At 32.6% G+C, this 21,272-nt stretch overlaps 3 protein-coding genes across 3 annotated transcripts; 1 reads left to right on the plus strand and 2 right to left on the minus strand.

The window, feature by feature from the left end:
• Positions 1 to 656: 656 nt before the first annotated feature.
• LOC107009726 lies at positions 657 to 5,178 on the plus strand. Its single transcript, XM_015209080.2, has 4 exons — positions 657 to 810; positions 3,381 to 3,739; positions 3,967 to 4,292; positions 4,559 to 5,178. The coding sequence occupies exons 1-4, from the start codon at positions 735 to 737 to the stop codon at positions 4,677 to 4,679; spliced, it is 882 nt and encodes a 293-aa protein (XP_015064566.1). The 5' UTR covers positions 657 to 734; the 3' UTR covers positions 4,680 to 5,178.
• Positions 5,179 to 5,662: 484 nt separating this feature from the next.
• Positions 5,663 to 8,571, minus strand: LOC107008456 (serine/threonine-protein phosphatase PP1). Its single transcript, XM_015207501.2, has 4 exons — positions 8,122 to 8,571; positions 7,185 to 7,744; positions 6,571 to 6,753; positions 5,663 to 6,081 (listed from the first exon to the last, which is right to left on the minus strand). Exons 1-4 carry the CDS (start codon positions 8,300 to 8,302, stop codon positions 6,058 to 6,060), a joined length of 948 nt encoding a protein of 315 aa, XP_015062987.1. The 5' UTR covers positions 8,303 to 8,571; the 3' UTR covers positions 5,663 to 6,057.
• A 4,006-nt stretch (positions 8,572 to 12,577) lies between these two features.
• On the minus strand, positions 12,578 to 15,218 carry LOC107025612 (bidirectional sugar transporter SWEET17-like; the record flags this gene model as incomplete). The annotated part of the gene is made up of 4 exons (XM_027913936.1): positions 12,578 to 12,711; positions 13,665 to 13,784; positions 14,221 to 14,382; positions 14,991 to 15,218. Coding segments are annotated over 4 exons (639 nt in total), but the record flags the coding sequence as incomplete, so codon positions are not given.
• Positions 15,219 to 21,272: the final 6,054 nt, after the last annotated feature.

Here is a 21,272-nt window from a genome sequence, read left to right on the forward strand (position 1 = left end):
ATGATAAATACTAACATAAATTTACTGAGACCTTGATATATTTTTATTCTTTATTAAAAATTCTTAACACTTCATTTTTAAAAGATGAAATATTTTTAAATTTTTTAAAACTTTACCAAACAGATTATAGATCTTATTAGGCAGTTCACGGAGGTGCAGAATCCAGTAAAAGTTTATTGATATTAATTTCTGAATATTTACTTTCCAAATTGCTAATATATAACTTTAATTATACTTTTTAGTAGAAAAAAAAATCCTTCCGCTAGCAATTTTTTAGAAGTTCCCCTATTGCTGCCAAGTGCTAACCCATAATTCCATTAAATATTAATTTTTGAATCCTCAACTTGAAAATTACGGGTTAATTTCATATTACAATTTATCATAAAAAATGAGTAAACTTAATTAGAGGGTTCTTTTTTGAATTACCTAATAATCTATTCTGCTATAATTTCTGTCACAATTTCTACCCTTCAGATGAATATTATGTGCTGAATACGCTGTGCACATTGACTAATTCCTATTAATAATAGTCTGCAAAGCATATAGATGATATAAATCGCACTAGGCAATGTGACAAATTCGACTCAAAAAGCATAGAAAGGTGATCGATTCCCAAACTCAAAAGACACAAATGGCCCTATTGCTAAAGCCATGATTCCAATAAATATTAACAATAAAATTAAAAAGGAATTAAAGTAAGCAGAGAAGAAGTGAGAAGAGAAGGGGAATGAAGAATGGAATTGAAATGGCAATTCTCTTTGGTACTGCTGTTGGCAACATCCTTTCACCTTCAACTACACTACGTTTCAGGTATCACAATCCTATTCTTTCTAGTTTCTACGCAACAAAAAGTCAAGCCCTAGGTTCAAACAATCCCCTTCTGGCTGATTTTCTGCAAAATTAGTTAATTATGTCGTTGACTTAATATCCAATACGAAATCTCAGATAAATAAAATGAATGATTTATTTGCAATTAGGCTGTTAATTTTGCCGATCGAGCTATATTGGATTTTGAATAATTGGATAACCCCGTAAATTTTTTAGATGTATTTACTTCCAATTAATATTGGCGTATTAGTCACCAACTGAGCAGTGTGTAGACTGCAATTTTATTTTTGATGAAAAGATTTTGATGCTCTTCTCACTAGTAGTTTTTTTTTTTTTTTTGGGTACACTCTGCCGAGCCTGCTTTGTGATACTACGCTGGCTATTATGTTGTTGTAGTTGTTCATGTATCTAGTGTTTTGTAAGGATGCAAAAGCTTCCTATAGTGATCTGATTTATGTGATTATGTTCGGCTAATAAAAAAGTATGCTAAGACATAGTTTTCACCTTTGCATATAGATCAGAATGTTAACATAGCCAAACTTCGCACATGTGAATAGCCAGTATAGTGTGTGGTGATCTACAAAACCAAACTTACACGATTCTAATTTAAGTTGCAATTCATATTATTATTTGTGAATTAGAAAGAAGTGCCTAGTGTTTGGAGTGGTTTGTGGGGTTATTATGGTCGTAGTTCAAGTGGATACATAAAGATGTCGAAGGAAACAACATGCAAGAACTGATCAAATTCATCAAATAGAGGTGGAGTTTTTCAGCATGCTAGAAAATAAGATGGGTAATGGTAATTGTGGTGAAGTTCAGAAATGTTGGGTGAAAAGTGAGGGTCGCAATGCAATGCATTCCAGGTGTTAGAGATTATATTATCAGCTAATTGGATTGCTTTTAAGTGGAACTATGAACTACACATCCTATTTTTAGGTTAGATACTTGTTGCAGAAGCATCAGAGGAAAGACTTGTGACCTTTTGTTGTAATAGATCCAAAAGTATATGTGCACATTAAGAGATTGCTTACACATATGGTATTGTAAATACTAAGAAAGTTTGTTTTGGCATGAAGTTGAGGCTAAATGTGTTAGCATCATCTGACATATCTTTTTTTTATTTAAGTTATTAAATGGCATCAAGAAGATGTATAGCAAAAATTAACAACCATTAGGAAGATGTCTACTCCTATACAAAACTTTCCAGGACAATTAAGGGGCAGACAAAATCCAAAAGGAGTTTTGCATTAGTGTGAGAACGGTGGGTAAAGATTAGAGTGTATAAAGGAGCTTTCCCCAACCACGGGCTTACACCAATGATTTGTATTTTGTGTCATAGCATATTAGATATGTATACACTATAAATGATATGTTTGAAGGAGATGTCACTAGTGTGAGAACGGTGCTGTAAAGGGTATAAAGAAGTTTTTCCTTAACTATAGGTTTTACACTAAAGATTTGTATTGTGTTATAGTTGTTTACCCTAGTTATAATGATCCAACTTACCTGTGGCACAATACTGTGTTAACTGATGAAACTAGCTAGGGTAGCAACCTTTAGTTTGACTTATGGAGAAACACTCTAGATATAGGGGTGTTGGGATGAGTAGAAGTAAGATTGATATATGCACAACAAGTTTTGCTTAACATAATAAGAGTGAAATGAGTGAGGCTATACGGGATTGTAGAGCGTAACTCCCAACAATTCAGATAGCTATGCTTCATGTTTCAGCTAAATTGGAAGTTAGATGAAGATACACCTAGGAAAGTGCTACTGTAGTATTATGCAATAGGAGGATACCTACTAATTTGAAAGTGCTACAGCAGTGGCAAGGGTCACACCTAGAGGATAACTCTTATGAAATAACTAGAAAGTAAAATTAGAGAGGTCTTGAGATGGTGCTGGTCATGTCCTATGTCAACTTCAGAATGCACTGAACCCTAGGTGTAAAAAAGTCGCTACCGAATGTATTAAATGAGATAGGTAGACGTAAAATTGCTGGGCAGAAATTGTCTTGAAAAACATATGAATCTCTTAGAACACGTAGCAAAGAAATAGCAATAATGGAAGGAAAAAGTTCATAAGGCGATACCAAGTAATTGGGATTAAGTTCATGTATTATGACATATTTAGGTTTGTTAGGAGTTGCTTAATCTTGTTAGATATTTGTGTGCAACCTATACTGAAAAAGATATATGTATGCCAATAGCAAATGTAGTGACTACTCCAGTAAGACAGCATAAAGTATTGAATTTAGCAGGTTCTAAATGAAGGGACTTGAATAGTGAGGATTCATATCTTCAATTCCAACTAGCTTGAGATTGAGAACAGTTGTGTAGTGTTGTTGTCAAAATTTTAACTGATTGTAAGAAATGCAAAATCGTACTACTTCTTGGATAATGGGGGCTCAAGATATTATGATCTGATTATTAATACAAGTAAAGAGTATTAATTTTGAAGATCTTAAAGAAAACATTGATGGGTCTCAATTAAGATTTTTATTTCTAAAATATTCTTTTCTTATAATGAGTTACTGAATCATTCAAATACAGGTAAAGATAATGGAGTTTGTATTTCACCTGGTGGTCGCTTTCCAAGATTTTTAAATGAAGGAAAACCTCCAAGAAAAGTAAAAAAGGGCCCAAGAGATTTGAACCTCTGTAGGGTATTTCGCGGGAAAACTTGCTGTGATGTAACACAGACACATCCTGCTTTTATGTCCGTTAGGAGGCTTGCTTCAACTGGAGAAGCGAGCCAGGAGTGCTTGCACTTATGGGAGATGTTAGAATGTTCAATCTGTGATCCGCGTGTTGGTGTGCAGGCTGGACCACCTGTTTTATGCACCTCTTTCTGTGACAAAGTATACCAAGCTTGCTCCAACGCATACTTCTCCATTGATGCTAAGACACAGGTTTGTTTAGAGCTCAAGTTTGTTAACAGAATTTTTAGACAGCAATGGAGTATCTAAATCACCAGATAATAGCTTTTATTGGATATTTCAATTTGGTATTTTGGATCATATACAAAGATGCTGCTTTTTGATCCTTTGCTTGCTACGACATCTATTTTAGTTTCTTGTCATGTTTGAACTTATCAGTTATTGACATATTTCACATCTGATTATAAATTACATGTCAGGTTTTAGCACCCTGTGCTGTAAACGACTTTGTGTGTGGTAGAGCGTCCGAATGGATCTCTAATGGGACAGAGCTCTGCCTCGTTGCAGGTTTTTCGGTGAAGTCTTTGTCTGATGATCCAGAAGAAGTTTCTTGCTATGGTGGAAAATCTAGTGTGGATTATATTGCCGATTCATGGCAAACTTCACGATCCAAGGTGCAAGAGAAAGCTGACAGTTCTGGATTAGTGGAAGATTTCAAGCAATGGCTGGAGGACATGACATTTAAAGAGAGAATATCTTGGGCTGTAGGAGGCATGGTTCTTACAGCAGGACTTCTATTTACCAGGTGAGTCAACTCCTATTTAGTAGTTATTTTTTAAATTCCTTCAAAATAAAAAGAAAAAATAACTAAAGACAGTCTAATTTTGAGCTTCATGGACTCTCTCGCACACTGTTGCTATCTTAGAATGCTAGTTGTTACTAAGAGTCGTATAATCACGTGGACTCTGATTCTTACTCTGTTAGAGTGATCATCATGCATTTGGAAGTTTGTTAACGTCTGTACACTTGTGATATCATACTTCATCACTGTCATTTACGTTTACCATGCAGTCAAAGGAAAAGCCATAGGCAAAGCCAGAAACTAGCGGCCCTCCAACGTACTGCTAAGAAATTAGAAGGAATGGGGAGTCCAAGATCTCCTACAACTTTAGGAAGCCTAAAGGGAAGTTAAAGATGATAACTAACTCCTTACTAAAAGGAGGAATTTCAGCTTGTTATTATACTCCTTGATGAAATTAGCAATGAATACAGATTTCAATTGTTCTTGTACTTCCAAGTGTAAACCAGTGAAGAAAATTTTTGGTGCAACTCGGATGTCCCTGCCTCTCTCTCTACCTCTTATATCTTGTTGCATATGGTGCTCTTCTCAGAAACCATATTGGTCTTGAGTCTTGATTTTAAAGGCAAGTTTGATAACACGGAAACCGCTGGAATGTATAAGCCATTCCAATTGCCTTGTGATAGCATCAAGTGGGTTCTCTGTTGAAAGTTCAGGCATGAGTCCGATTACAGAAAATGATCAGTTGAAGTGCTTGAATTTATACTTGGTTCTTTTAAGTGATGGTATAACCACATCATTTTACGCAGATTTAGGGATTGTTAATGGATGATTTCTGTTAATTACCAAAACACTATCAGCTTTTAATTAAGAATGAGCGGTTAAATTTTGAGGATGTTTTTGATAGACTTAAAATCGTTCATCTTTCCAGTTACCAGTTGGCTTTTTGACAATTATCTCATGAATATGAGTATAGACGCCAATCAAACATGAATCCACCCTTCTTCAAAGACGGTAAAAGAAAGCAATTATATTTTGTTGATACTGAACTTTTATGTTGGATATACTGGTAAAATATAATGAACCTATTAGAAGCGTATTTTTAGGGGTATAATTGTTATGGCAAAATTATATTTTTTAAAAATGAAATTCATGATCAAATACAAATTGTGATATATCAATTTCAAATACTTGAATCTGGGGAAAATAATTGCAATATTCTTTTCACTTCCAATTTCAAATACTTAAACCTGGAGCGGTGATCGAGCTGCAAACTGGCGTCTTTGCTTGTTTCACTCAAAGAGAGACATGTGACATAGCTAAGGCGCATGAGGGTATGAGCTTTGAACATTTTCATTATCAAGTAAATCATTATATTGCAATTACAAAATGGTTATGTTACCATTAAAACAAATGATTCATAAAACTGGTAATTTTACAGAATCTTGTAAACTATTGAACAATAAAAAATAGCAACTCATTCACGATCAACAATTGTCAAATTTCTGAGTGCTGGTAAATACAAAAAGTAAACAAAAGTTATATCTAAACAATTGAAACATCTTACTTTTTTCTGAGGATACGTTATATTGCTGATTTACAGAATTCTTTTTTTTTCTTTAGTTGTAATAATACCCCTGGCCAATCCATGGTTCCAAAGACGGAAAGGTATTTGGAAAGGATGGCTTGTATCAATAACAAAATATAAAGAGGAGTGCTTCTCATTCTTCGCTATATACTGGATAAATCTCCATGTACACTTTCTACTTTATCACATCCCTCCAGCCTTGGGTGGCTGTTCAAATTAAAGAAAAGAACAGTAAGATATCTCGTAGAATTTTCACTAGCAAAAACTTACCGAGATTGGGGCGACTTAAACACAATCATTGGCCTAAACCTAAAACTTAATAAGGTCCATAAATATTTCTATTAAAGCGTCCTACAAATGAAAAATGACAACAAATGTACGAGAATCAAAACTACATGATAGATAAGAAAGAAACAATATATCTTATATAGAAATAAATCACTTCCAAGCTTTTTAATATGAAAAATTATAATTTCTTGTATAGAGACATCAGAATGCATTAAAGCTTTTGGTTAAATAATTTTAGAACTTTGTTTGATATTTGAGAACTTTTGTTCAATTTTGTAAAAGTTTTTAGTTAAATGACAACAGTTTTTTTGTGTGATATGTAGAACTTTGAAATCAACCACACGAAGTTTATTATTTGGGGTCTTTTAACTGTTGGAAGCCTAAAGCAAATATGGAAGATTATCATACCTTTTTAAGGGGCAACTTTGAACTGCTAGATAATACCGGTTTCAATATTTCGAAGGAACACACAAGTTGCTCATCAACGCTTAACAAGGCACCTGCATTATCAAATTCTCCACCATAATTGGGAGCGGAAAATAGAGTCACAAGTCTTCGCTTAGCAAAAAATTCATATCCATCTTCCACCACCTAAAACAAAATTTTAGGATCAAAATACATAAGGGGAAATTATAAAACTTAGGCAAATTGAAATACTAAGGGCATAGAAGCAAAGCTGACAACTACTACCGAAGTAACATTATGAAATACTTCAACAATGACAGTCATTCAGAATTACCCCAATATTAGGAGGAAAAAAAAACAGAACTATACAAGAACTATTCATGTCATGAACTCGATAAATGCTTTGCTAGATGTTTAAGAGTTTCTCAAGCGATAAAGCTTCAAAATAGTACACATTTTTCATGAGAAACATATGAAATTTTGTAGCATGGGCATTTTTAAGAAGTGGACACAAGAAATGTCTGAATACCATCCACCTATTTGTAAAAGAGTGTTTTCATGTATCTTAACCATAATAATGCAATTCTAGTTTCGACGGACCAGAGTATAGTATATACCTGATGACCCCGGCAGATGAGGTCTAACTCATTCTTAGCCAAAAATTCAGCAACTACATCCGGTCCAAAAGTACAAGAAACACCTCGATCACTATCTGACCAACCCTTAATTCTAGGATCAGGATCAGCCCACAACAGATCACACAACAATCCACCATCTGGAATCTCAGCTGGCCGCTCAATTTCGTTTATTAGGTCCAAACTTTTTAGCTCTGGCGAAATTCCACCATGCATGCAAAGTATCTTTTCATCTATAAGTGCAGCAACAGGCAAGCAATTAAAGCAATCTGTAAATATCTTCCATAGCCTAACGTTGAATCTCCTTTTACATTCATCATAAAATCCGTAGACCCTGTTGATTTTTGCATCTTCATGGTTCCCCCTAAGGAGGAAGATCTTGTCGGGATACCTTATTTTGTAAGCCAAGAGCAAACATATTGTTTCTAAACTCTGCTTGCCTCTATCCACATAATCTCCAAGAAAAAGGTAGTTTGCTGAAGGAGGATAGCCTCCATATTCAAAAAGTCTTAATAAGTCTTGGAATTGCCCATGTATGTCACCTGCCAGAATGGCAAAGGAAAAACAATAAATTGACGAGCAACATTTATGAGAAACTAATTGTTCCATTTGAGAGCATCAAACATTGCACAGACACTCGAATTTTCGCAAAGCAAGTCTAATATCTCAGACGTCAATTTTATAGTAAACCACAATTTGCCTAGAGCATAATACTATATAAACCAAACTCTACATTCAATTAACGTTTTAATCGAATAACTATATTATTATCAATGTTTTGAATCCAATATCTAGCTTTCTCGGTGACAACACAACAGTGAATTAGAAATCATCCATTTTTCTTAATCCTAACAGACTAGATCTGGAAACAGAAAAGTTGCAATTTTCATTAATGATACAACAAGAATGACAAACATACCACAGATCCTAACGGGGGCACGAATCCTGAGGAGATTAGGCTGAGAGAGGAAAATCTGTCTGGCATTCACACAAAGCTGTCGGATCTCAGCCTCAGATAGCTGAACTTGTTTCCCTCCCTTCTCTTCTAATAACCTCCCAATTATATCATCCAATACCCCTTTTTCCATCAATCCCTCCATATTTTCAACAATCTAAACACATGTAATTTGACTTACTCAACAACCCACAGAGAAACAAGAAGAAGAAGAAGAAAAAGGGGAGGATTGCGTATAAGTAGGAAAAAGCAAAATGGATTATGATAAGGGAAGAAAAAAAGGGCTGAAGGAAGGCTTAAGAATGAAGGTAGAAAAAAAATTGGGGATGCGTGCTATGCTCGTCCTATTATCTCTCTTTATTTGTCCTCCATTCTTTTCTTCAATAATTTTTATATTATATTATTTGGTTGGAATAAAAAAGGGTTGAAATCTTCAAATTAGCAACTCTTTTTTGTGTTGTCTCTTATCTTCTCTATAAGTCGCGGCGGGCACGATCTTTTTTGGACCAAAACACACCTACATACACGTGATCACTTCGTGGCAATGGGAATGTTGTATCATCAACCTCTTTTCTTCAATTATTTTGTTTTATTTATACTCTTTCCGTCCTAATAATTTGACTTGATAGATGATAAATATACATTATTTTTATTATACGATAATAAATATTTTAAAATTAAATTATTGTTAAATATAAAATTTGTTATTACAAATATTTGTTCTTTTACGTATTCAAAGAGGAAAAGAATGGATAACAAACTAAACAACCATTGTTCCCTAATTATTGAATTTAAATCCGTGATACTATAAATGAGCCCTTATAAAATCGGGATTTTAACGCACTTAGATTAAGTGCAGTTCCAAAGAACAACACGTTAATAAAGAACAATTTGATTCTATTCTTTACTTTCATACCATTATACTATATATATTGTGATGGTATCAAAGAAAATACACAGTGTTTCAGTAAACAAAAATTATTTTCTACTTCTAAAAAAGAATGACATGGTTTGACTTGATACAAAATTTTAAAAAAATAAAAAAGACTTTTGAATCTTATGGTCCTAAATTAAAGTTAAAGTTATGTGAAATGTACGAAACTGCACTTTAATCTTCTGGCCTTAAACATGTCACGTGAAAAGTTGAAATTAAAAAAAATCATCCTTTTTTAAATAGACTAAAAAGAAAAGAAAATTATTATTTTTAAACTGATAGAATACTTCTGAAATATATAATTAGGTAAATAGTAGGTCCAATCAAAATAAATACTATATTGGATTGGATCCAACGAACTGGAAAACTTTATCAAATTGATCTTTTGGACAATTGGGCTAGTTCATAGCAGCGTCATTGGGCTTTATACAACTCCAAACAAAGGAAAAGGAATTACTCCTCTTATCCATACATGAGCAATTTGATAAACATTTTAGTTGAATTTAATAATGAATGCAGAGCCATGATTTGATCATAAATACTACTCCCTCCATTCGAAATTATTTGTCATGTTACGCTTATCAAAAGTCAATTTAACTAATTTTTAAAGATAAATTAGATCATATTAATTCGATATTTTAAACAAAAAAATTAGATATTCTAAAACTACATGAAAAGTACTATAAATTACAATTTTTTGTATATTAATATGATTGAAAAAATACATCCTAAAATGTTAGTCAAAGTTTTTATAGTTTGACTCTAAAAACAGAAACCATGACAAACAATTTCGGACGGGGAGTAAGATTTTGAAGACTTTCATCTCATTCAGAGGAATGATGAATTCTTATTGGTATTGCGGAAGACTTGTTTATCATCAATATAAAGGAAGTAAGAATGAGGTAAGACTTTTGATTAATTTCTCTTCTGGTGAAATGCCTCCAGAAAGTTATGGATGCCTCTAGAAATAATATGCAACACCTTAAATTAATTATAGTTGTAAAAAAAATTTTTTTGCTAGACTTTGATCAAGCCTATAACAAAGTCAATGTGATTAAGCTAAGTTTGCATATTGTAATTGGCCCAGACATGTCAATTTGGGCAGTTGACGCTTTTGTACATGTCAATTTAGACCAATACATGCTACCTTATATTATAAATAAAATGTACAAAGTACAAACCTTTGTGACCATATATTATTACATACAAATACTCATGTTTTCAAATTCTTGAAAAACATTTAATGGCTAGCAACAATAGGGTTGTGTTTCAACATATAATTATACTGTAATGGTAAATTTTTATATCATTTTTCGCTCTGAAAAAAATATATACCTTCAAATTTCACAATGAAACATGACCAAACGATACTCTTGATTTGAGCCGAAAGAAGGTGGCAGCAGGCATGATCTGTTTGGTCTTCTAATTGTTTGACGATTTGCTTTGATGAATTAGGGTTGCGGTTAATGACATATATAACCAGTTGCACTTCTCCCAGAAACCATCCCACAACATTTGGTACCTTTACGAAATCACATTATATGTTGTTAATTACTAGTAATTAAACATAATTAGGTTATCCATAAAATATTTGTGTTTTAAGACATTGTTGATAGATTGAACTATTTTGTGATACCAAATTGTGTCTAGTAATTAATATAGTTGAATCCTGAAAAATATATTGTGTATATACGTATGAAAATAAGATTAAGTACTTTTAATTACTTACAATACTATAAGACCATATTATAATAAAAATTCAACTTGTAGCCACTAGGTAGCTGAAAAGAGAAGTCTTCCTTTTTTTGGTTACAAGTGGCCTAGACTGTTTTTGGTACAAAGGTTTTGAAATTTCTAAGAAAATATGAGATTTTTGTTTGTTTATTTGGTAAGTTAGCAAAAAAGTATTTATTTTTAATTTATACAAATATTATAAAAGATTAGGGTAGGAGGTAGAGGTGTGGGATGATAGAGATGAGATGTGTTGACGGACGAGGACGACACAATTAATTTGATCATGATATCTTTTATTTTCTACTATTTATATAAAGATAAGATGAGAATGTTAAGATAAACTTACTCCAAGAAACCAATTAGCATTTTGATCCCTAAATATTACTTAGTAATTTTGATAAAGCTCAAGTCAAAATCTAATCAATACTAATGCAACAAAAACAATTAATACAATTTTAAGAATGAAAATAATGTTTAATATTTGTTAATTTAATTTTATACTTATTAGTTTAGACATTTAAAATATTTGACCTAATTTTTTTTTTAATAGTTAATCATGTATTGATAAAATACTTAGAATATCAATTTTGCAGAAATAATAAACTGCAAAGTTTAAAAAATGTTTTCGTAAAAACAAATATTAACGAGAGCATAGCGGTGCGAGGGGCTTTCTTTTCAAACTTTTTAGTAATGAATTAAAACTGTTTCCGTATTTAAACATTTGAATTTTTCTTTTCATATTAGTAAAAGAAAATTATGGATTAAAAGTCTCATAAACTTGCAATAATATGTTAAAAGATAAAAATTATGAAAAATATAAAAAATTATATTAAAATAAATAATTTTATGTATAAAATAAATTTTATACTTAGGTTGACTTTTTTGCTCAATACCAAATGAAATCAAATCAAATTATTAATCAAAATTTTTATATTTAACTAATTTACGATTTGATTTGATTTTATAATCGATTTCATATACATGATTATCTTCAAAGTGTACTGTAGATAAGAAAAATGTAATATTAAAGAGATACTAATCTTAAACAGGTGGCCCGTGGCCGTGACACTAAAACTCACATTATATTCAAATGTATTTTATGACTTACAAATACTCATTTTCCAAATTTTTGAAAACATGAATTAAATAATGCATAACCAAAACATATAATATAATTAAGCAGACATGATTTTCATTTCATGCAACAGCTAGGAGTTCGCAGCCTAAAGGGTATAAAATATTAATAAAAATTTGAAATGGTATATAAAATTTTATATTAATCAAAACGGCAAAATAACTGGAACAACAGCGATTTCCTCCGCCGGAAAGAGCAAAATCGCTACTACTGCAGCGATTTTGCAAAATGTAATTTTTTTTTAAAAAAAAAAGTTTAAGGCAGCGATTTTCTTTTTAAAAAAAAATTTAAGAAAATTTTCTTGAATGAATTTTTTTTTTTAAAAAAATGAAATCGTTGCCTAAGATGCGATTTTCTTTTTTAAAAAATCACATTTTGCAAAATCGCTGCAGTAGCAGCGATTTTGCTTTTTCCGACGGCGGAAATTGCTGTTGTTCCAGCGATTTTACCGTTTTGGTTAATATAAAATTTTATATATCGTTTTAAAATTTTTGTTAATATTTTTTACCCTTTAGACTCCAGACTCCAACAGCTAGCAATAGAGATGTTCAACATCTCTTTGCTTCAACATAAAATAATTATGATAATTACCCTATTAACCTTATGTTTTTACTCTTTGAGTTTAGCTGGAAGAAGGTGGTAGCAGGCACTCCGTTTGGCCCTCTAATTGTTTTGATGAATTAGGGTTCCGGTAAATGACGTAAATAATCAACTGTACTGCTCCCAGAAAGCATCCAGTCCCATTTAATACCTATTGTGAAATGTGACAATATTGCATTATATATATACTTAATAAGTAATTAAACTTAATTTGGAAGAAAATCATCAAATTCGACTACTCTATATTGTTAACCGTAAGTTTTGACTCGTGGATTGTCCATATGACCCGACTAGACTCGAACTTGTTGTCTATAAAAGGGATAAGTATTAATTTAAAATAAGGGAGGGAACAGTTATTGTAATTGTTCCAATGTAAGCAAATTCTTTTTTAAAGTAAATGTTTTACGCTCTTATAAGAAAACTCACAACAAAAAGAACATTCTCTTAGATTAAAGACACCCAACAAAAAAAACTCACAATAAAAAGAACATTTTCTTAGATTAAAGACACCCAATAGAATATATTATATTTAGTTTGTGAAATACTATCTTTATTTTTTAATGATACTTCATAAATTTTATTTCGCTGTAACAATCAAAAGTACACAAATCATATGTAAAAAATGTGAGTTTAATTCTTTCACTAACATGACAAAACATAATAATTATGAATCTCGAGTAACTTGGACAAATTACTAAAAGTAGTGATAATTCATCATGTTATTATAAATATGGGTCCTGTAGAAAGCTCCTTTATTCCTAACCTCTAATGAAAATTTAAAAATATGATTCACTTATAATCCTTCACTAGAAGTTGGATTAATAATATGTAGTAACTATGCTGTTAGGTCAAGAGTAATAATCGATGACTCTGTATAATCTAAAAAAAATTAAAGATAACATTTTATCGATGTCATGTCATGACAGGTATAGTACTTGTATTGATCCCAGCCCATAAAAATGTAACGTTTTATGATAAAATGCTTACATTAATTAGTTGTCGTGCAGAAACGTGATGTAGATTGCAAACTAATTATATCATCAGATTTTTTTTTTGTCTACTTATAAATGATGAGTATTGAATATTTGATGATACAAAACTTACTCCATTAAACCAGTCACCCACAAGCAGGGGTAAAAAGTCCAAACACTGCCATTTAAGAAAAGGAAAAAAGGATAGGAAAAATGGCATATACTCTACACTCTTCGTTGTCACCACTGTTTTCTGTTAAAAAATAAATAATTATGAGTCATCCAAATCAAATATAGATAAAATTAGATAAATCTTTGCAGTAATTAATTATCTTTCACTATATCAAAAATGATCATTAGCGACAATGAAGAATTAATTGCCGCTAAAAATATACTTTTTAGCGATAATTAACATTCTTTGTATATATCCCTAAAGTCTTTAGCGACGTTGGTTCTAGTGGCACTTTAACTAATGCCAGTAAAAACTTTAGCACTCTTTATTAATGTCAATATTTAATGTCGCTAAAAATTGTTTTTGTTATAGTGTTTCTAAATTAAATCATACAATATACTTAAATTTTGTATATACTTCACATAAAAGATAGAGCAACTATTTCACATAGTTAGTTTATGATATTGCTTAATAAAAATAAAAAGATTATTTTTAAGAGATTAAAGAGGCAAATTACCACGAGATCAAAAGGGGAGCTATACATGATGATGGTTAAACCTGCGGTAACGAAACCAATTACGTTAATTCTCATTTGACCATGTAAAAGTAACTGCCCCAATAATAGAATTGTTGAAAAAATCACCACATTCAGAACCCCAGCTAGGCTGGCTGTCTTTTTCTGTTGAAAAAAAAAACAGACACATCAGTTTATGTATATAGTTGTTACAAAGGAAAGTTAATAAAAAATAGTGTGGTTTAAACCTGAAAAAATAATTAAAGAATTATATAAGGATGTGTTTCTAATTCAAACATAAAACTTCTTTTAATTAATTTTATCTCGATTCGTCGTTTAGAGTGAAACATTTTTAGAGCACTATCAAGATTCGAAGATCTTGACTTTTTTAAATCAATTCTTGTAATGTAATATAGATTTATATGTAGTATTTTTACCACTCTATCGAACGATGCACTTGTTATCTTTTTGTAGAGCCTTTTAATATAAAATTTCCCAAAAAGATGTGCATGTATAAATTCTCTAATCAAAATGCATCTTTAGGGAAAAGGAAATTACAAAATCACTTGAACATATAGATCTGTCAAGATGGCTATATTTTACATAAATTGAACCGGTTGAAATTCTTATGGCTTGATAAATCATTTAATATATACGAATTATCAATTTAGAATCAAATGACTAAAATTTTGAACCTATAAACTTTAAATAATGTTAGATGCCGCGAACAATTGAGTTTGGAAATGTAGTATGATATTAATTAGATTACTCACTCTCATTTTTGGATGAGCAAATTGAAGGAACAAAGCAATGTAGATAGTCTCAACAATGACTCCAAAGCCATTGACAGTAGAGACAAGGTAGCTTCCTGGCTTAATAATTCCATAGTAAGTCCACAAAGATGAATTAAGCAATGTACAAATGTAGGGAAGGCTATCAAAATCCTCTGTTGATCCATTCTTTACTATTCTATTAAATGTCCTCAGCACATTTTTCACAAATTAAAAGTTAATTCTTACTAAAGGGATTAGAGACATTAATATAAAGAATTAGCAAATCCAACTAAATAATACTCATAAGTTGAAGTAAATTACTTACACTGGGGAAAGAAACACTAGACCTGAAAAGATGTTTCCTACCAAAAAATTAAAAGAAAAGCACAATTCAGCCAAAAAATAAAAAATAAAAAATTAAGAACATTTGTATTATGACAAATTTGACTAAAGATGTTAATCCAAAAATGGTTCTTTCTTTGGCATAAACGTGTTGTGAATAATTTAAGATGAAATAGTAATACCAAATGTGTTTGTCTGGGTGTGTGNAACCGGTTGAAATTCTTATGGCTTGATAAATCATTTAATATATACGAATTATCAATTTAGAATCAAATGACTAAAATTTTGAACCTATAAACTTTAAATAATGTTAGATGCCGCGAACAATTGAGTTTGGAAATGTAGTATGATATTAATTAGATTACTCACTCTCATTTTTGGATGAGCAAATTGAAGGAACAAAGCAATGTAGATAGTCTCAACAATGACTCCAAAGCCATTGACAGTAGAGACAAGGTAGCTTCCTGGCTTAATAATTCCATAGTAAGTCCACAAAGATGAATTAAGCAATGTACAAATGTAGGGAAGGCTATCAAAATCCTCTGTTGATCCATTCTTTACTATTCTATTAAATGTCCTCAGCACATTTTTCACAAATTAAAAGTTAATTCTTACTAAAGGGATTAGAGACATTAATATAAAGAATTAGCAAATCCAACTAAATAATACTCATAAGTTGAAGTAAATTACTTACACTGGGGAAAGAAACACTAGACCTGAAAAGATGTTTCCTACCAAAAAATTAAAAGAAAAGCACAATTCAGCCAAAAAATAAAAAATAAAAAATTAAGAACATTTGTATTATGACAAATTTGACTAAAGATGTTAATCCAAAAATGGTTCTTTCTTTGGCATAAACGTGTTGTGAATAATTTAAGATGAAATAGTAATACCAAATGTGTTTGTCTGGGTGTGTGATTAGAGAGAGAACGAGAATGGTATATATATATATATATATATATATTATTATATGTGTTAGAATTCAAAATGTAAAGCATGTTTTTTGTTAGTGTTAGCTACAGCCTTATTAGTGTTTGTTAGTGTTAGCTGCAGCACAAGTTTGTTAGCTGCAAGTTGTATGAGTTTGTTAGAGTTTGTTAGTTAGTTACAATGTGTACAGTGTGATTCCAATTGTTAGTTAGAGTAGTTAGATGGTAGTTAGTTGATGTTGTTAATATAGCATACTCTATATATATGTAGAGCAATTGTAATAGTGAAAAGATAGAACAATTTTACAAGTTGAATACAATTTCCTTCTTCTTCTCTTCTTCCTTTCTCTTCATCTCAACATTGAATCTGTCCAGATTCAACAACAACAATGGTGAGTCCATAGACTCATTTTTCTTCATGGTATCAGAGCAGGAAGATGCTACATCTGGTGGAGTTTAGATCTCCTTTGATTTCATTTTAACTTGCAAGTTAAGATTCTGCTGGAAGAGTTTAGATCTCTTCCTTCAGAAAGTTGTTTTTTCTTTGAATCGATTGGCTGTGAAGCTGCTGTGAAACTTGTGTGAAGTTGTTAGCTCGATAATGGCTGTGACAAGGATTGATCAAAGTGATCCTCTGTACATTGGACAATCAGATTCATCAGGAGCTGTACTAGTTCCTATCAAATTAACTGGTTCTGAGAACTATGGAATCTGGAGCAGATCCATGAGGATTGCTCTCTTAGGAAAAAGGAAGTATGGTTTTGTGACTGGTGCTTGCACTAAAGCATTATACAAAGATGAACTTCATGAACAATGGGAAACATGTAATGCCATAGTCTTATCATGGTTGATGAACACTGTGAGTGAGGAACTTCTTAGTGGAATAGTTTATGCCACGACTGCATTCTCTGTTTGGAAAGATCTCAAGGAGAGGTTTGATAAGGTGAATCGAATGAGAGTTTATCAGTTGCACAAGGAGATAACCACACTTACGCAAGGTACAGATTCTGTGTCTTGTTATTTCTCTAAACTTAAGACATTATGGAGTGAATATGATGCTGTGACACCACATCCTAGTTGCTCATGCCCACAGTCTAAAGAGTATGTAGATCATCTTCATGAATTGAGGCTAATTCAGTTTTTAAGTGGATTAAATGAATCTTATGATCAACCTCGTAGACAAATATTGCTTAAAGGGATTACACCTTCTCTAAATCAAGCATATGCAATGATCATAGAAGATGAAATACAACATTCAACATACACAGCCAGTACTAGTGATAAATCAAGCTCAATGGTGATGAATGTAAGTAGGAATCAAGGGAAGGAAGTGTTTAAGGGTAAGAAATGTGATTACTGTCATTTTTCTGGACATACTAGAGATAATTGCTACAAGCTAATTGGTTATCCAAGTGATTGGAAATTTAAGAAGAAGCCAGGATATAACAGTAAAAATGGTGGTTCCAATGCTGGTTATGGAGGGGCTGGAAACAGGAACATGAGTGATGGTTCTAATGCTGGTTATAGAGGTCCACATATAGCCAACAATGTAGCAGGTGACTTCAATACTGCTTATGATCAATCTCAGTTAGCTTCAACCAGTCAAGGCACAGGAAGTAGTGCAGAGAGTGATACATGTTTGGCAAGAGCACAAGTGTTCACAGAGAAGGAATATAAACAGATCATGGAGATGCTGAACAAAGAAGAGCCAAAGAGAGTTAACATGACAGGTATTACAGCTTGTCTAATGTCAAATTCTTCCTCACAAAATTGGATTATAGACTCTGGTGCTACTCATCATGTTACAACACATAAGCAGTCATTACTCAAGAGTTATGAGTTGAATAAATCACAGAAGAATCAGGTACATTTACCCACAGGGGATAGAGTAGATGTGGATCATATTGGTGAATTCACTATATTTGGAGATGAGGTTGTGAAAAATGTACTGCATGTACCAGATTTCAAATTCAATCTGTTGTCAGTATCCAAAATGACAAGGGAACTGTCTTGTTTTGTGTCATTTTATCCTGACTTCTGTGTTTTTCAGGACCTCTTCAATGGCAAGGTGAAGGGGATTGGTAAACAGCAGGGAGGTGTATACATGTTCAAGGGTGGCTTGACATTGAATAAAGATAAGCAGCAAGTAATGGTGGCAGCAGGTACATCAAATCAAGATACTCAACTTTGGCATCAGAGGCTTGGACATCCTTCTCACACAGTCATGAAGCATTTAAAATTGATCTCCAACAATAAAGATAATATGGTTAATAATTGTCCTGTTTGTCCATTAGCTAAACAAACAAGACAAGTATTTCCTAGTAGTAACTCTAGAGCTTCTATCATTTTTGATTTGGTTCATATGGATTTATGGGGACCATATAATGTGCCTACTTTGGACAAGAAGCATTACTTTCTAACTATAGTTGATGATTACAGTAGATATGTTTGGATTTACTTGTTGCAATTGAAGTCTGAAACTGTTGTAGCCATAAAGTTGTTTCTCTCTATGATCAAGACTCAATTTGGTGCACATGTCAAGGTTGTGAGATCAGATAATGGTACTGAGTTCTTTAACTCTCAGTGTATAAAACTTTTCAAGGAACTAGGAATACTTCATCAAAGTAGTTGTTCATACACACCTCAACAAAATGGTGTAGTGGAAAGGAAGCATAGACAGATTCTCAACATAGCTAGAGCCATCAGATTTCAATCAAAGTTACCTATCAGATATTGGGGATATTGTGTAAAGGCTGCTGTATATTTGATGAACAGACTACCCTCTTCAAGTATTTCAAACAATAGTCCTTATGAACTTCTTTATTCCAAAACTCCAAAACTGGATCATTTAAAGGTGATAGGTTGTTTATGTTATGCCACAGTGATGCCTAAGGGTGATAAATTTGCAGAAAGAGCTGTTCCTACTATACTGCTTGGATATTCAGAGCTACAAAAAGGTTATGTGCTGTTAGATATAAAGTCAAGAAGGTTTATGGTGAGCAGAGATGTAGTGTTCCATGAGAATATATTTCCTTTCTCAACAAAGGAATCATATGCAGAAGAATCAACAGATACATGTGGTTCTCCATTGGATATCAGTGATAATTCTTTAGCTGATTGTGATACTGAAGCTGCCAAAGACACTGAAGCTCATGATGACAATGCTGGAAATGCTATTGACAATGCAGACTCAGAAGCTCATTGTGATGATATTACAATTAGTGATCCTATTGCTACTGAAGTAGCTGAAGTGCCTACTACAAGTATTAGAAGAACTTCAAGGAAGATAACAGAACCAATTTGGATGAAGGATTACATAAAGGGAAAACAAAGCAGCACTAGACATCCAATGGCCAATTCTCTTAGCTATGACAAGGTCACATCTGGTTACAAAGCATTTGTAACCAAATCCTCTGAGGACATTGAACCAAAATTCTTCCATCAAGCTGTCAAAGATGATAGATGGATTCAAGCTATGCAACAGGAGATAAAGGCTCTAGAAGAAAATAATACATGGTCAATAGTTGATTTACCTAAGGGAATACATACTGTGGGATCCAAATGGATTTATAAGATCAAATACAAAGCAAATGGTCAAGTTGAATGATTCAAAGCTAGATTAGTAGCTAAGGGATATAGCCAACAGGAAGGGCTAGACTATCATGATACTTTTTCACCAGTTGCAAAAATGGTGACAGTTAGATGTGTAATTACCTTAGCTGTTTCAAAAGGATGGCCTATGTATCAAATGGATGTTCATAATGCTTTCCTTCAAGGTGATCTTGAGGAAGAAGTCTACATGGAAATGCCTGAAGGGTTCAGAAAATCAGGAGAAAACAAAGTATGCAAGTTACTTAAGTCTCTATATGGCCTCAAACAGGCATCTAGACAGTGGAACTTGAAGTTGTCTAATGCCTTAATAGCTGCTGGTTTTTCTCAAAGTGGATATGATTATTCATTATTCACTTTAAAGAAAGATGAAGACATTGTAGTTATTCTTGTTTATGTTGATGACTTACTGATCACTGGAAGCAACATTCAAATGATCAATGAAGCAAAAGGACATCTACACAAACAATTCAAGATGAAAGATCTTGGTGAACTCAGATTTTTTCTTGGCATTGAAGTGTTAAGATCAGCAGAGGGAGTGATCTTAAATCAAAGGAAGTATGTGCTAGAACTTGTTTCTGAAGCAGGCTTAACAGGTGCAAAACCTTCCATTACTCCCATTGAATCAAACCTCAAATTAACATCAGTAGAATATGATCAAGCAAATGGATATACTGAAGATGTTAAACTGCAAGATATAACTGCATATCAAAGGGTGATAGGAAAACTTCTATATGTTACTATTACCAGGCCTGATGTTAGCTATACAGTTCAAGTTTTAAGTCAGTTTATGCAAGCTCCCAAGAGGTCACATTGGGATGCAGCAATGAGGGTAATTAAGTACCTAAAAGGAACAGTGGGCCAAGGCATATGGCTACAATCTAAACCTGCTAATGAGTTGTCATGTTGGTGTGATTCTGATTGGGCTGCATGTCCTAATACTAGGAGATCTATCACAGGATATGTAGTTAAGTTTGGAGAATCACTTGTATCCTGGAAATCAAAGAAACAGCAGACTGTTTCCAGGAGTTCAGCTGAGGCTGAATATAGAAGCATGGCCTCAGCTGTATCTGAAGTTACTTGGTTGTTGGGGTTATTTACTGATCTAGGTGTGAGAATCCAAATGCCAATTCCAGTATTCAGTGATAGTAAGTCTGCAATACAACTTGCAGCAAATCCAGTTTTCCATGAGAGGACAAAACACATTGAAATTGATTGCCACTTTATTAGAGATAAAATCAAAGCCAAAGTTATTGATACAGTCCATGTCCATACTCAACAACAACTAGCAGACTTGCTGACAAAAGGGTTGAGTCGAACTCAACATTTGTATCTGTTAGGCAAGCTTGGTGTGCTTAACATTTTGCACCCTTCAGCTTGAGGGGGAATGTTAGAATTCAAA

The sequence above is a fragment of the Solanum pennellii genome, chromosome 1 (assembly GCF_001406875.1).
Source record: "Solanum pennellii chromosome 1, SPENNV200".
Taxonomy (NCBI): domain Eukaryota; kingdom Viridiplantae; phylum Streptophyta; class Magnoliopsida; order Solanales; family Solanaceae; genus Solanum; species Solanum pennellii.